Below are 16,787 nucleotides of genomic sequence, written 5' to 3' on the forward strand. Positions count from 1 at the left end.
TTTCTTTTCAGTGAGATGCCGGTGTTTGCATTGTTTACCCTGATCCATTGTCTGCCCATAAGTGGGAAAACTTGAATTGTCCCTGGTCAAAAGGAGAACAGAAGCAGACTCTACTTAGAGATAGGGAAATGTTCAGGCCAAGCAAAGTCAAAGGACAGCATGGCCTGTAAATAAAGACATGTAGTAATTCTGAAAGAGGAGAGTGAAACGTGGTAGCAGGATACTGAACTCAAAAGCCTATGTTGTACATTCTACCATATTCATTTTACAAGAGAAGATGGAGTTTCAGCAAAGTGGCATGCACTGCATTAACCATACTAATTATTAAATTTTATAAACTTTCCAATCATAAATTTATGTGGATTTAATAAGAGCATAAGGAGTTTTCTTACACCTAGATTTATGTTAGTACATATTTAAGAAGCATGACAACAAAAAAATAATTTAATTTTGAAAGTCCACAGGAATTTTAAAAGTTTAAGAGTCAATTCTGCTTAGGGGAAAGTTTTGCTTTTATTTTTGTCATTCTAATACAGCTGTGCCCTCTGGTGGTTGTAGTTGCTAATAGAAGTAAAACATTCCCTTTATAAATGTGTCCTTTTCACATTGGTTTGTAGGTCAGCTGTGCAGCAGACAGAATCATTTCCCTGTAGAAACATTATAAACAATGGCAATTACTGCAAGAGAGCCCACAGAACCCCACAGTTGCTCTGTGTCACTTGATCTACAACCTCCTTCTCCCTCCTCCACTGCCTTCCTCGCTGGCCAAACAGATCACTGTATCCACAGTCACTGCCAACACCACTACAACTCTGTCCCTGTCGCCTTCCGGAGTAGAAAGAGGACGAAGTAAGATAGTGCTTTGGTCAATTCCAGCATCTTTACTTATAGGCGTAACTTCTGCTCTGAAACCTCACACCTCTCCCGGGGCCTTCAGAGCGGTGGGCCACCTAGAAGGACACTTAGGTCATTGTTGCCTTTTTCAGGAATTTTGGGGGCACATAATCTTGCTTCCTTTTCTTTTGCCTTTTTGCCTTTGCCTTCTTTTATCCAGAGTCCCTCTTACTTCTTCAGGGTCAGAATCACCTTCCAAGGAGAAAGCAAGAGGAAAGGAAAAGCAGACTAGAATGAAATGGAAAGAAAAGAAGATCCTTTGACTCAAGGTTTCCCGAAGCCCAGAAGCCAGAAATCTCTCATATCTGACCAATTAACCTTCAAACACCTCGTCTCCTTCATGCTTGAAAACCTTCCCTTACCAGGCCCTTCTAAGCACTGGCTGGATGAGGAAGGGAGGAGGGAAGACTGAATCTCAGTCCCCCTGGTGCTTATCATACCCTCAGCACTCACAGGAGATTCCGAGGGCCCCTCCCCGGTAAGGGACAGTGCCCATGTGGATCCTGCCTTGTATTCACAGATAGAAATCCTGTTTTATTTTGTTTTGTTTAAAGATTTTATTTACTTATTTGACAGAGAGAGACACAGTGAGAGAGGGAACACAAGCAGGGGAAGCGGGAGAGGGAGAAGCAGGCTTCCTGCCAAGCAGGGAGCCTGATGAGGGACTTGATCCCAGGACTCTGGGATCATGACCTGAGCCGAAGGCAGACACTTAATGACTGAGCCACCCAGGTGCCCCAGAAATTCTGTTTTAAAGGGACTAGAAGAACTCTTTGGAATATTATTGAATCCATTTATAGTGACAAAAGGGAACATTTATATGATTTTAACAAAGTAGGAGAAAATAGCAAGAACGTACAGACAAGTAAAATGCTTTAGCTAAAGAACCTGACTGTGGTGAATGACTTAATTTGTAATTACCCTAACATTGCCATTTAAAATAAATGAAAATGTTTTTGATTGTTTTGTTTATCTATTGTTATTTAATAAACCCCTCCAGGGAGAGTGGGAGATTGTGATATGATTTTTTTTTTTCTCTATCATTCCTGTAGGTAAAGAAAGGAAAAGAAAACAGGAAACATTGGAAAGATAAATGGAGTCTTTGCTGTGAAGGTGAGCTTCATTATTTATCTGTTGAACTTTGGGAAAGCAGCAAGGGTTAGATTAATTCATGATTAGTAACAACTGAAGATTAGTGAGAATGAGTAGAGTTCCTATTACTACCTAAATATTTGTATTTAAGTTTTTCTCTGCATCATGTATCCTATTTGACAATAATGTTTCTGTAAAGTACAACAACAACAACAACAAAATACTTGGGGTATGAAAAAATAAAAAAAATAAACCAATCCAGAACTTAGATGCCTTAAACAACCCTTTATTTAAAAACAAAACAAAACAAAAGGTTGAGTTCACAGAAACAGAGTAGAAAGTGGTTGCCAGGGGCCAGAGCACATGGGAGAGAGGGAGAGATTGCTACTTCTCCCAGCTTTCAAGGGTACAGACTTTCAGTTGTGAGATGAAGAAGGTTTGAGAATCTTGTGTGTGATATGGTGTCTGTAGTTGGTAATACCATGTTATATAAGTGAACTTGCTAGGAAAGTAAAACTTGAATGTTCTCCCCCAGAAAACCCAAACTAAGTAATGGATAGATGGGGGAATATCCTTTCACCCTGTCTAGGCAGATGAAATCATCACATGGGACACTAGTAAATAGCTTACAGTTTTGTCAGTTGCATTTGGAGAATGAAAAGAAAGGAGAAAACCAAGAGGTTTGTCAAGTTTCTCTTTTGGGCAGTGGGATGAATGATGTACCATTTATGGAGAAGACGGGGGAAGAAAAGATTTTTATTTTGGGGGGAGGCAAGGAAGAAAATATAAAATTCCATTTGAACATGCTTAAGTATGTTATGCCCACTCAATAATATGTAATTGAGCTAGATAGTTTAAGGTTTACACAAACTATACAATAATAAGCCAGGTTATAACAAAATGCAATATCATCTGGAAAATTAGATGATTAGTATTTAAAGTATGAGTTCATCAAGCAAGTTAGTGTGTCTATTAGGATGATAGCTACAATTTATTGAGGGGCCTTTATTTGTTTGAATTATATGAAATTGTGGATATTGACAATGCCATGTGGTTTGTCCCAGTATATAGTAGCCATAGAATTATTTGTTTATATATAAATGAAGGACTATTCACAAAAAGCCTTGAGGTAAGCTTTTTCTTATTGTATAGTTGATAAAGCAGAAGTTGTCAAAGAGGTTGAGTAACTTGCCAAAAGTCTGGTGACAAGGAAGTAGGCAGGAAGGAATCAAAACAAGGTTTTTCTGATGTAGCATCTGGACTCTATGCCACAGAGTTATACTACTGAGATTTCTAGCCAAGAAGTCGTGCTGCCTTCCAAATGGAAAAATCTTCAGACCCCAAATCACAGATATGCAGATATAGGAGTGCTGGGTCTGACTGGATGGAGAGTTACTGTCTCCCTCCTATAGAGACCCAAGTCCAATTAGACCTTACAAGCCAGCTTTGCATTTTAGAATGCAATGGACAACACAATGAACAAAAAGAAATCAGATAGTTAACACCATTAAAAGTTGCTCAGAAATTGCCATCAAGGGGCGCCTGGTTGGCTCAGTGAGTTGAGTGTCCAACTCCTGATTTCAGCTCGGGTCATTATCTCAGGGTTGTGATTTCGGCTCCATTCATTATTTCAGGGGTGAGATCAAGCCCTGACTTGGGCTCTGTACTCAGTAGGGAGTCTGCGTGAGATTCTCTCTCCTTCTGCCCCTCCCCCTGTTCATGCTGTTTAAGTCAAAGCCTAAAAAAAAGTTTACATGATTAAAATGCTTTCTGTCTATCCTTGGAAGAATATTTCCCATATAACTCTTGCACTGATAGTATCAGAGCCCACAGTCCTTCATGGTGGTAAGCCATAGAAATGGTCATTTGTCCATTAAGTCACACTCCTGCTAATAGAAAGTTGAATTTTTTAATTTAATAACCAAATGAATTGTTCTTCAATGTTATATTGATCAGGGGCTCTCTGAGTATAATAGTCCCCCAGTTGGTCCAAAACAATAAAGGCGTACATTTATTTGTTTGCTTATTTTAAAGGCCAGTACTTATTAATCTATAAGTTCTTATCCAGCTTTGATATTATTTTAATAATATTAATGATAATGGTAATAATAATAAATATCACATACTGAATCCTTATTACATGCCACATACCATGATCAGTGCATTAACACCATCTTTGCATAAAAGCTCTTAACAACCCTAGGGATAGGTTATACTATCTTTGTTTTGACTGAAACATAGAGATAGTAAGGAATTTCTCAGGGTCCAAAACCTAATGCAGAGTTGAGATTTCAACTCAACCATTGAGGGGTACTCAGTCGGTTAGGTGGCTGCCTTTGGCTCTGGTAATGATCTCAGGGTTATGGGATCCAGTCCTGGTTCAGGCTCCCTGCTCAGTGGGGAGTCTCCTTTTCCGTCTCCCTCTGCCCCTCCCCCTGCTTATATGCCTGCTCTCTCTGTCTCTCTTTCAAATAATAAAAAAAAATAAAATAAAATCTTAAAAAAAAAAAACACCTCAACCATTTAAACTTAACTTAAACTCATTTAACCTCGGGCACCTGGTGGCTCAGTGGGTTAAGCCTCTGCCTTTAGCTCAGGTCATGGTCTCAGGGTCCTGGGATCGAACCCCACACTGGGCTGTCTGCTCAGCAAGGACCCTGCTTCCTCCTCTCTCTCTGCCTGCCTTTCTGCCTACTTGTAATCTCTCCCTCTGTCAAATAAATAAATAAATAATCCTTTAAAAAAACTCATTTAAACTCAAAACCCATGTTCTTACCCCCATTATAGATATGTGTTTACACATACAATGCACACATATATTATATACAAACTGGTAGAGCTTACTACCATGAATTTACTTTTAGTGCGGGTGGTAAATGGCAATACTTGTGTATTATAAAAGTGGCCAAAGAGTCTAGAATCTTCAGCCCAGCCTTAAAACTAGCTATGTGTGCTTCCGTTTTTGATGACTCTTTGTATTTGTAAAAAGTTATATACATGATTTTCATATGCAAAATTTTTCTATAGTTAGATTTCCTAAAAGCATTCTGTAATTGAAGTCAATATTTAGTCAATCAAATGTGCCTGATCACTAAGAGAGACGGATTATTTCATGACTTTCTTGGCTTTGGCAGCAATGCAAAAAAGAGTGGGAAAGAACTGTAGCAGGATAACCCTTTCAAGTGTTGATTTGGGGGTTCCCCTCCCGCACTGTGCTAACAAATAGACAAATGCCATAAGAAAATCAGGATGACAAAAATGCAGCCATTACCTTTCAAGAATGCCACTGATGGAGCCCTACATGGAAGGACGCAGATGCGTTCTGACAGAGCTTTCCTCCCATGGATCTGATAAAGCATGCTCTCAAAGGAAAGAGAACAGTGGGAGAGAATAGACATCCTGCACCTCAGACAATGGGAGGGAAGCCCAAGCCCTCTCTGGAGCCGGCTCCGCTACTGGCACAGAGCCAAGGCACTGCTTAGAAGCTGAGGCAGAGCTGAGTTGACCCTCTTGTCATTCTGTGGGTTCCGCCATTCACCAGTGGACAGCCCACTGTCCATCATTAGTCCAGTTTGAAGTCTTGTTGCCTTTGTCCCCAAAATCTTTTCATATGCTTCTGACTGACCATCTTCCTGGGAGCATTCCCTCATCTGACAGCCCAGGACACTCACAGACACCATTCCACACCCTCCATCACTGCCCTCACACTGGAAACTAGACTTGTAGTCCTTGATAGGTGATGGTGGAGAGGGCTTGGACGCTTTATGGGCTGATGTTGGGGACAGCTGAAAGGGAAATGTTCAGTCTGAAGAAAGCAGGATTATTTGGAATCCACATGAAGTCACCCGATGAACCAGGATAGCAGAGGAAGGCACTGCCCCATCACAGAGCATTAAGAAGGGGGAATGTTAGAGCTTGCGGAACATCTCGTCCCACCCTTCCACACAGCAGAGTAGACTACTTGTTTGGGGTCAAGTAGCTGGTTAATGGCTCAGCTACAATGCATTACCAGATGTCACGAGTGAGTTTAATCCTCTCTACAGTGCACGGCCTGGGCACATCTGGTTTGGAAGCTCTTTCTTTGGGGTTTTCTCTGATCCTCCTTCAAGTCATGGTAGGTCAAATAAAGGACCCACTTTCTAAGTTCTTGAAAATCCAAATTCAATAGCTTAAAGTGAAGTTTTTGTTGAATTATTTTATTGCCATAAGATATAGTGAAGACATTTTTTCCAAGTGGTTGGAGAGCCATAACTGCTTAGAGATTTCTCCTCTGTGGAGACTCTATGAGATCGCTTGCACTAGCCCACAGGTGCCTGAACTGAGCACCAGAATGCACTTAATTGTGTTGAAGAAAGTCCAAGCTTCCTTCCCTAAGATAAATGAGGACCTGACCTTCCTTACAGTTATGCCTGTGTTCTTCTGCTCATTCTCCCATGAATACTTATTTCACTAGAATTTTTACAGATGGAGAAGGAGGGTGTCAGCCTGCTGCTCGGCGTTTCTTGTAATGATCACTTTGTAAACCACAGTTTATCTTTGGACATTTCAGTGACTTTCTACCGCTCACCATTATTACACCAACAAAACTGACCAGGTTGTACTTTCTACAGTTGTTCTCCATGGCCTTCTGTTCCCTTTGTAATTTTTTATTTTTAGGAACTTTTTGAGAGGAACATTTGTTTTTAGCATCACTTTACGAGTGTCAGTGTATTTAAAGTTTCTTTTTCGTGGCAGATAAAAAACTTTCAGAACTTCTCTTACAGGAATTGTTGGAACATTCAAAAAAAATCTGTTTATGAGACACAGGGATATCCAGATATTAAACAAATCAAACAGGTTTTCTCATAAATATTAGGTTGACTCCTGGTTAACATTTTAGATTCTTACTAATATTTCACACATTGTTTCTGTTCAACTAATTTCAGAACTTCATGAAAAAGTTGAATGGTAGGTTGGGTAAGAGGGTACCATAATGGGAGCCTTTTTTCCAAGGCTGGCATGTGAATAAAGTACCTGCAAATCATAAAAAGAAACAAAATAGCTTTAAAAACAAGAATTTCACATTGGTCACATCGGCACGTATACACTCACTGGCGTAGGGCTGTTGGATATGGGGGTCTAAGCTGCAAGATTTGGCCAACATTTTCAGTTGTTTGATCTCCCCTGTTGGGTGACCTAGAAGATCTCAGACATGTGTGCCTTTTAGCTCATTGAGACACTTGACGACAGCAAAGGAAGTGAATTTCATTCACGATGTATCCCTTATCAAGGCATGAGTAGGGAAGCCAGGACTGTCCTCACCACAGTGTGGGCTGAGGCTCCTGCTTCTTGTTTCCTTGGGCAATACACAGGAAATTGAAATCAGAGGGTCAGGTTGTGAAGGGTAGGGTTCATCCCCACCGCCTTAGTAAAAGTTTGGGAAAGGCCAGGCGAAGAAACGAAAGGGAGAAAGCCACAAGCCGTCTGGTGATGGGTTAAAAGACAGGTTCTCAACCCCTGGCTGCCTGCGTATTAGAATCACCCAGGGAGGTTTTTTAACTGTCAATACTGGGCCCCACCACTGAAGGTTCTCCATGAGACCTGAGTATCAGTATTTTTTCATAGTTGCTCTGGTGATTCGAATGCACGCAAGTTAATAAATCAGTTTAAAACAAGGATCACAAACCTAAACGCCCAAGGTAACCCATTGGGAGGAAGGTCAGGTGAGAGTGGAGAGGAAGCAGGGCCACTAAGGGGTGCAGGGGGCAGCTGCTAGTGGGCTCCTGTTAACTGTTGTCACTCAGGAATGTGACACTGTTTTGGCAGTTGTTTGGATTTTCTTTTATTTTTTTTAAGGATTTTATTTATTTATTCATGAGAGACACAGAGAGAGAGGCAGAGGAAGAAGCAGGCTCTCCAAGGAGCAGGGAGCCCAATGCAGGACTTGATCCCAGGACTCCGGGATCATGACCTGAGCCAAAGGCAGACGCTCCACCCTCTGAACCACCCAGGCACCCAGTTGTTTGGATTTTTAAATGTGCATAACTAACACTGGAAAATTGGACTGTGTGATACAGGCCACAACATGGATGCAGCTTGAAGACATGATGCTAAGTGAAAGAAGCCAGACACAGTAGGAGTAAGCCATGTATCTTATGATTCTGTTTGCGTGAAATGTCCAGAATACACAAATCCTCAAGGAGAGAAGGTGGATTCGTGGTTGCCAGGGGCTGGGGGAGGGGACCATGGCATGTGACTGCTTAATGGGCACCGGGTTTCTTTAGGGGTGATGAAAACGTTCTGCAATTAGACAATGGTGATGGTTGCACAACATCGTGAAATGTATTAAAAGCACACTTTAAAATAGTGAATTTCACGCTCTATACATTTTACCTTTAAAAAAAAAAAGAGGGAAAAAAAATAGGTTGTGTGGACCAATTCGGAGCAGGCTAAACAAATCCCTTTTATAGGAGCCAGAGTGGAACCTAGGGTGTAAAACCGCGTGGAGGAAAAACAAGGTCCATAAATTGGGCCAGAATGTTTTAAAAATCCATTCTAGGGCCATAATGTATGCCTCTACAACCTTTTATGTCTGCACCAGGACTGGGAACAAAGCTATGCCTGCTGTACCCTTTTCATCTTGAGTCCGAGGCAAGCTGGGTGTTTTTCCTGATAGGTCCTGATGTGGAACTGAGCAGCTGCCCGCCTAGAAATAGAAGGAGGAGGCCCTGAGGTGTAGAACCCCCGGGGTGGTGAAACCCAGGCTCGTTAACCGTAGCTCTTCCTTACTGTTTGCTGACTGAGGAAGAGAGGGGTGAAGGAGACAAACAGAAAGTAGTAACCACGCTTGTTAATTGTTTCTCCTTTATCAGCTGTGGTTTGCTTCCCCACACCCCCAGTGCTTCAGTTAAAGTCGCCATCCCTAACTCGTCATCCCTTTCCGTAGGGTTTGTTCCTCTTGATTCCTCACAGCATGTGAAAATCATAACCACTTCTGGGAGGGGCTGCCTGCCACAAAGACAACGAGACAGGAACGTTCTTCAGAGAGGAGTGTGAGGTTTCCTTAATCTTTTCTAGCCTGGGAATATACTTCAGATGGCAGTGGTTCTTAGAGCTCCCCCTAACCCTGCCTCACCACAGGTCAAATTGAGATGCTGTTAAACGCAAAACCAGAATTGCCCATCTCCGCTTCTCCTGAAGATTCTGCCTGAAAACCAGAAATGAGCGGCATCTGCAGCGGCAGATTCGATTCAGGCTTTTCTTACCTGAATTCTTCTCTGTAGTCATTCCTAATACACTCAGCTAAAGTCTCGCTGTGCTGCAGGCAGCTCCTGAGGATGTAAAATTGCTGATACAGCAGAACTGCTTGGCTTGGACTTAGCAGCGGAAATGAAGCTGAAAGCCCCTTTACCATTTGTTTCACAATACTGGCCACGAAAGTGATCTAAATGAGAAAAAAGCAGGTACATGTAGGCTGCATGCCACCTATAAGGCACCTGTTTCAGCTGGGCCCTCACCTCTAAAGCTAGGCGGAAGTCCTCACCACCCCTACACCAGTACTCTTGCACTGTTTCTCATGGAAACGGCACCAGACCATAGACCAGTTGGGTTTACTGTTCAGCCCGCTCTAAGCAGAAGCGGAATGAATACTGACTGTCAAGGAACTTTGGCTCCAATGTAAAAGGAGAACATTGGATAGAAGGGGAGCTTGGAAGGGTCCATGGCCTCCTCCAGGGTGGAAGATGGTTTCTCTTCTCTTCTACTGTGAAGGACAAATGGCCCACCAAGATAAACTTCCCGTGACTTTGAAAGAGGGTTCCTCCAAGGTGGTTGTTCTCAAAATTTAGTATGCATAAAAATCACTTAGGCAGCTCAATAAACATGCGGAATTCTGAGCCCCACCTCAAGATGTTTACCATAAACAATTCTGATGCCTTTGTTCCTCAGGCAACGCCTTGAGAAACACTAGGTGAAAAAGCAAAGAAAACCAGGCTTGACACAAGCAAGTGATATTGATGTCCCTGTTAGCTGGGGTTTTCATCAAGAGTATGTCTGCTATCATTTCTGAGGGGGAAATTAAAATGGAAATAGTAGCAATAATGTGAAGTTATTGAGTTGCTGCTTCTCACACACCCATAAAGAGTCATTTATAGGGGCGCCTAGGTGGCTCAGTGGGTTAAAGCCTCTGCCTTCGGCTCAGATCATGATCCCAGGGTTCTGGGATCGAGCCCTGCATTGGGCTCTCTGCTCCGGGGAGAGCCTGCTTCCTCCTCTCTCTCTGCTTGCCTCTCTGCCTACTTGTGATCTCTCTCTCTTTCTCTCTCTCTCTGTCAAATAAATAAATAAAATCTTAAAAAAAAGAAAAAGTCATTTACAACAGAACCAAGGGGCATCTGGCTGGCTCCATTGTTAGAGCATTTGACTCTTGATCTTGGTTCATGAGTTCAAGCCCCCACATTGATGTAGAGATTAGTTTAGAAAACAGACACACACACACACACACACACACACACACACACACACACACACACAGAACCAAATAACAAAAACCAAGAATAATGGATTCCACAAGTCTTTTTTTTTTTTGAGGCGGGGCACATTTTTAAATAACTACCCATAAATGTAGGTACTACGAAAACAGGAAGGCACTCTAGTGTCCTTTCAAGCTCTAACCAGGTCCCTTTGCATGCCCATTAAATTAGTATCAATAAACATTTTGCCTTTTCTATTGATGTTGCTATTGGCCTTCTGAAGTAGGACAGGTGGTTTGGAGTGGGTTCTCCCCAGTCCAGATCTGTTTACCTGTATTGACTAAATACTGCATCAGGGAAACACAGATTGAGGTTGGGGAGTCTGGAGTAGTAACAAAGCAACGACCATTTGGGGATTAAATCTGTACCTTCTTTTGCATCTTGCTCTTACCAAGCAAGAGAATCAGCCAGAGCTGACTGACATACAGGTAGATTCAATGATCACAACAGTTTTCTTGCACATTTCTCTCAAATGACCAGTTTCTACCCATACTCTTTAGAATGGAGTTAATATTGAAGCTTTCAACAGTGTAGTGGTCCTTTTGCCACCTTTCATCCTGGCATACTTTATGGTCACAGACTGGCTTCATACTCAACTCATTTCCTTTGGTGAACCAACCCTAGAGGTTGATAAAGAAACTTCCCTGTGGCTTGAAGTCTTTAGTAACCCCAGACTTCACACATCAGTTCAAATGATAGAGTCTGCAACCACTGTACAGAAAAAGGAAGGGTCTTGCATCTTGCACATAAGAGCTTCTGTTGCTATGAATGACTAGAACTTTACGATACTCCTTGAAGTGAAGAGAAACTAGTTACCATCTGTGTGCTGCTAAAGGAGCCAAGTCTATGGGCTCAGTCTCTGTATAAGGCAGCTGGCTGTTAAACTGACAAGGGTACCCTCTGGCCCTAACCAGACTTTTGTAAACATATGCCACAGGGATCTGGCAAGAAAATCTGCATTCCCGAGGACATGTTCAGCATAACTATAGAAAATACCCAAAGTAGGGAACCACTGATGACCAACATGTTTGTATATGAAAAGAGAACATATTATGTCATGTCAAATCCTCCATTAGCAATGAAAATTTCGTTGGGTTTACTACTTTTTGAAGAGATCTCCAATCAATGTATGTTGATTGGATATATGAATATATGAATGAATAAAGGAAAATTAAATTTGGGGAAATGAGAAGAGATTAAGGGATGAAACTTTTTTATAGAATTAATTCAGGTTTTTTACTGAATATCCATTATGTGCCTACCACAACAGACATAGCTCTCACCCTTGTGGCGCTTGTAGTCTGTTGGGGGAGAATGACATCGTGTCAGTCTTGACAGACTAGGTTGTACTGTGGTAACAAATTTCAGGAAATTTTGTGGTAACAAATTTCACAACAGTTTACTACTTGCTCACATTGTATGTCCCTTATGGGTTGGCAGGGGGTTGTACTCATTGTAGTCACTGAGAACTCTCAGTGCTGCCACTCAACACGCCAGAAGGAAAAGAGAATGCAGAGAAGCTTGCACGTGCTCTTAAACCTTCTGGCACGAAGTGACACAGGCTACTTATGCTCACATTCCATTGGCAAAAGCAAGAACAGAGACCTACCTAATTTGAGGTGGGGAGGGCAGTACAATCCTACTGTGTGCCTGGAAGGAGAGAGAGCCAGAATGTATGTGCGCACTAATGTCTACACAAGGAAGAACCAGATAGTAACGCCAACAAATGCCAACTGCAACAGTAACAAGTCCTATGAAGGGAAGAAAGAGGTCTTCTTTCCAAGCTATGACTATGTGTGCCGATAATGGGGAATCTGATCTAGTCAGAGGTGAGAAAATCATCCCCCACCCTGTCCCAGGAAGGGACACTGAGGCCTAAAGGATGAGTAGGAGTTAACGTGGAAAAAGGAGGGAAAAGCATTTCAGACAGAGGAGGAATGGTGAAGGTCCTATAATGGAGTTGGGGGTGCTGGAGGTGGGCGGTGAGTAAGAGGCCCACAAAGGGAGAGTGAGGGACTAGATGAGCCTTGTAGGCTCTTTTTTATGAGAGATTAAAGCAAGGCATGACATAATCAGATTTTTTGGAATAGATCTCTTTGACTAGTCTGGTGGGAAGATAGGGACAGACCACATATAGATGTGACTGTAATGTCAAAGACAGAGACAGTAGTACTATGGACCAGGATGGCAGTAACCAGGACAGAGAGCCCCAGTGATCCCCAATGTTAATTCATACTTGCAAACTCATACTCAGTGTTTAACATAAATGTTCAGGGCGTGCCTGGGTGGCTCAGTCGGTTAAGCAGCCTGCTCTTGATTTCAGCTCAGGTCATGGTCTCAGGACCCTGAGGCCTCAGGATCCAGCCCGGCTCAGTGGAGAGTCTGCTTGAGGAAGCTCTTCCTCTCCTCTGCCCCTCCCTCCTGCTCGTTCTCACTCTCTCTCTCTCAAATAAATAAATTAATCTTTTTTAAAAAGACAAATGTTAATATTTTCACTTACTTATGCAGCCAATATTTTAATGCATTCTGTTTCCTACAGAATATATCTTGGGATTTTTCATGAAGTGAAGATCACATTTAAGAGATCATTTCAGGGGGTTCCTGGGTGGCTCGGTTGGTTGAGCATCTGACTCTTGATTTTGGTTCAGGGCTTGATCTCAGGGACATGAGATTGAGCCTGGCAGCTGGCTCTGTGCTGAGTGGAGCCTGCCTAAGATTCTCTCTCCCTCTCCCTGCCCCTCCCTGCTCATGGTCTCTCTCTCTCTTGAAAATGTTTTTTTTAAAAAGGATATCATTTCAGTACCTTAAGCACTTAGGATCCAAATATAAAAATGCTTTTTTAAAATTAAATAATAAAATAATCAGATTTACATTTTGCTTCTGCTTATAAATATCATTACTTATAGAGAAAATTTGCATTTTATTAAGTAAGCACAAGAGCACCCGTTTAATTAGCTGTGAGTGGTGGTCTTGTTTCTGCTTCCTGGTACTTACTGTGGGAGGACGACTCTGGAGGAAGGACATCATCCAGCTAATAGCAAACTTAGTGGATCCCAATCCAAGATTTCCCTGAAAGACTCGAGGAAATAAACAAGTTGTATTCATGAAGTCCAAATTGTACATGAAAGGATATTCATTCTCAAATACATTTTATCTTGATTAATGAAATCTCTATAATCAGTATTTAGCAAAAAATTTAAAAAGTAAAATCAGGAGGCACGTGGGTGGCTCAGTGGGTTAAGCCTCTGCCTTCAGCCCAGGTCATTGTCTCAGGGTTCTGGGATCGAGCCCCACATCGGGCTCTCTGTATGTATATATGTATCTCTGTATGTATCTCTGCTCTGTATGGAGCCTGCTTCCCCCTTTCTCTCTGCCTGCCTCTCTGCCTACTTGTGATCTCTCTCTCTCTCTGTCAAATAAATAAATAAAATCTTTAAAAAAAAAAAAGTAAAATCAGTATTTAGGGAGATAAACTGGATGAGTACTTGAGAGCAAAAGTAGTATCACTTAAGTTAGCTGACTTTGGAGACCATCTCTAATACAAGTATATTAAAGGTATATTATTATTCATATGATATAGAATCATAGGTATGTAATAGTCATATGATATATATAACAATCATATAGTATAACATATATGATAAAAAATATGTATGGTACCTGCTGAAAGACAAGAAGTATCTCATATAAAAGTGCTGTAGCTGTGTCTGTATATTCCAAAATAAGCTTCTGTAACTGGAATTTTAAATAATAAGACAATATAATTAGCAGATCCAAAAAAATGATAATTTCTCCTGGTTGCCATTAGGTACTTGTAAAAGAATTTTTGATGAACTGAAAATAAAATGAGTGTGGTCAGTTTTCCTATTCTGTTTGGTTCAGATATTCTCAAAACAAATGAACAAAAAAAAATGGCTCAGAAAAGACTACACATTGAATAATGTCTACAAAAGTGGATCAGGGAAAAAAGATATAGAATGCTACTACACAAAAAAACCCCTGCACACTTGATTTGCAAAATCATTCAGATCAATAACCCTACCTCATTTCAAAACTATTCAAATATGCTCCCTAGAATTAAGGTGGGGGATTCTCTGGGTAATTTAGGCTTAAGCCCAGCGTGAACTACAACTCCCTCTGTGAAATGGGTAAATATAGGGCTTAGAGATTTTTTTCTTTTTTTTCTTGCAAGAACTCCATTTAGTGAGGCTGTCTTCTAGCTTCAAGTAACTCTTCTGGCCCATCCACCACTTGGTGCTTGAGAGCTGTGCCTGTGGGCATTGATAGAGGCCAACACATCTTCCCTGACAGTATTCTTTGTAAGAAAGAGCTCTAGCTTGAAATCTCCCACTGTGTTAGACCTTGGAACCAAAATGTGTATGATCTGCTCATGGCTGCACTAATAGCCCAGGCGCAAAAGATCACCAAGTCCAAAAGCAGGAAACTCAGACCTATCTATTCAGCCCACTACATATTTTTATAGGGATATACCATAGGCAATCAAGTCAGCTAATCCAAAACCAAATTCATTGTTTCCCTTTTGAACCTACTCTTCTTGCTGTAATTCTTATCTGATACCCAGCCAGAATCTAAAAGTCATCCAATATTCACAATTTATTTTCAACATCAAACTATCAGTGCAATTTCCTAAAAATTTCTGGAATCTATTCTCTTTGCAACTACCATCCCTTTTCTTTTCTTCATTAATTTACTCAACAAATATGCGTCCGACACTGTGCTAAGTGTTGGGGATACAGTGGGGAGTAGCAGAGACATGGGCTGTGCCGTCATGGAAGATAGTCTAACCACAGTCTAACAATCAAATAAATAAATGCATTGTTGCTAACTGAGAAAGAGTTCTAAAACAAGAGTATAGGAAGTTAGGAGAGCTCTAAAATGAAAGCCTAAGTCTCGTTTTGGGGGTTGAGGATAGCTTCACTCTGGCCTCTGTCATTCCTCACATGGACGTCTGCACTAGCTTCTTAGCCCTGCCTGAGTCTTGCTTCCATCCCAGTCTTTAAACCCTAATATTACTTATTCCACTGTTGAAAATGGTATCATAGATACTCCATATAGTCTCTAATATTCATATATATGAATAGTTCTATAATATTCACACACATGAATATTATATTCATGTTATATTTAATTAACATCTGTCTCTCTAACCAGACTATAAACCAGTGAGGGCAGAGATTGTGTCTGTTTTGCTTCTTGTTTGGACCCCACTGCCTAGCACACTGTTTAGCTCATCACAGAGTTTCAATAAATATTTATTGAATGAATGAATAAATTTAAGAGTTTTCTAAAACATAACTCTAATTGTTTGTCTAAGAACTATCAAATCATATCCCATCCTTTAAAAAAAAATCAGAACTAATAAAAATAAACTAATAAAAATCTGATTTATTCTCTCAGAATATGTGCTTTCTAGGTAGTCTGATATTTCTAATGTTTTAGTAAAACCTTGGAAAAACAAGTAATTCTCACTAAGTTTGCACTACTTAGATAGGTAAGGAGATGGTAAACTAAAGCAAGAGAGTTAAAATCTCTTAAAGATTGTTCTTTTGGGAGCCTGGGTAGCTCAGTTGGTTAAGCATCTGCCTTTGGCTCAGGTCATGATCCCAGGGTCCTGGGATCAAGTCCTGCATCGGACTCCCTGCTTCTCCCTCTTTTTGTCTCCCTCCCTCCTTCCTGCTTCTGCTCTCTCTCTCTCTCTCTCACATTCTCTGTCAAATAAATAAAATCTTAAAAAACAAAACAAAACAGTGCTTTTTTACTATTAGACCCCTACTGTGGAATTACATATACATAAATATTTTGTATAGAGGCAGATTTATCTAATACATACTAAATCTATTTTATCTAATACATACTAATTATCTAATACATACTAATTATCTAATTAATTATCTAATACATACTAAATACTAATTATTTTCCTTAGTATACATACTTTTTTCTTAGTATACATACTTTAAAACATATAAAATAGATATATATTAATATTGACAGAATACCCATCTAAGTTTTGAGGTTAATGGCAAAATATTTACTCTTTGATTTACATTAGAAGACAAGAAGCCAGGGCACCCCTACATATTATATTTAGTCTAACCCCCAAATTCTCATCTCACCTTAGCATCAAAAGACATCTCAACTAAAGTTGAATCAACCACCAACTGGATATCAAACACAGGACAAGATTTTGGAATCCGAGGTTCACTAATTAAAATTACCAAAAGATTAAACAGTGTTCCCCTGAAAAAATAAAAAGCAATTAATGTATAA

The 16,787-nt window shown here is 40.7% G+C and overlaps 1 protein-coding gene across 4 annotated transcripts in view; it reads right to left on the reverse strand.

Moving 5' to 3' along the window:
- Positions 1 to 6,679: 6,679 nt before the first annotated feature.
- Positions 6,680 to 16,787, reverse strand: part of CUNH12orf56 (chromosome unknown C12orf56 homolog) — a 92,948-nt gene continuing 82,840 nt past the window's right edge. Inside the window, exons 9-13 of one of the 4 annotated variants that reach the window (XM_032874655.1) lie at positions 16,634 to 16,757; positions 14,157 to 14,231; positions 13,491 to 13,565; positions 9,231 to 9,409; positions 6,680 to 6,999 (exon numbers count right to left, since the gene is read on the reverse strand). In XM_032874655.1, the coding sequence (XP_032730546.1) occupies positions 6,873 to 6,999; positions 9,231 to 9,409; positions 13,491 to 13,565; positions 14,157 to 14,231; positions 16,634 to 16,757 (580 nt within the window). In that variant the 3' untranslated portion in view covers positions 6,680 to 6,872. Of the gene's footprint in view, positions 7,000 to 9,230; positions 9,410 to 13,490; positions 13,574 to 14,156; positions 14,232 to 16,633; positions 16,758 to 16,787 lie in introns of those variants that run through there. The other 3 variants (XM_032874656.1, XM_032874659.1, XM_032874658.1) reach the window with 3 other exon arrangements.

Source organism: Lontra canadensis, unplaced genomic scaffold, assembly GCF_010015895.1.
Source record: "Lontra canadensis isolate GAN:19392208 unplaced genomic scaffold, GSC_riverotter_1.0 scaffold53, whole genome shotgun sequence".
Lineage (NCBI taxonomy): Eukaryota > Metazoa > Chordata > Mammalia > Carnivora > Mustelidae > Lontra > Lontra canadensis.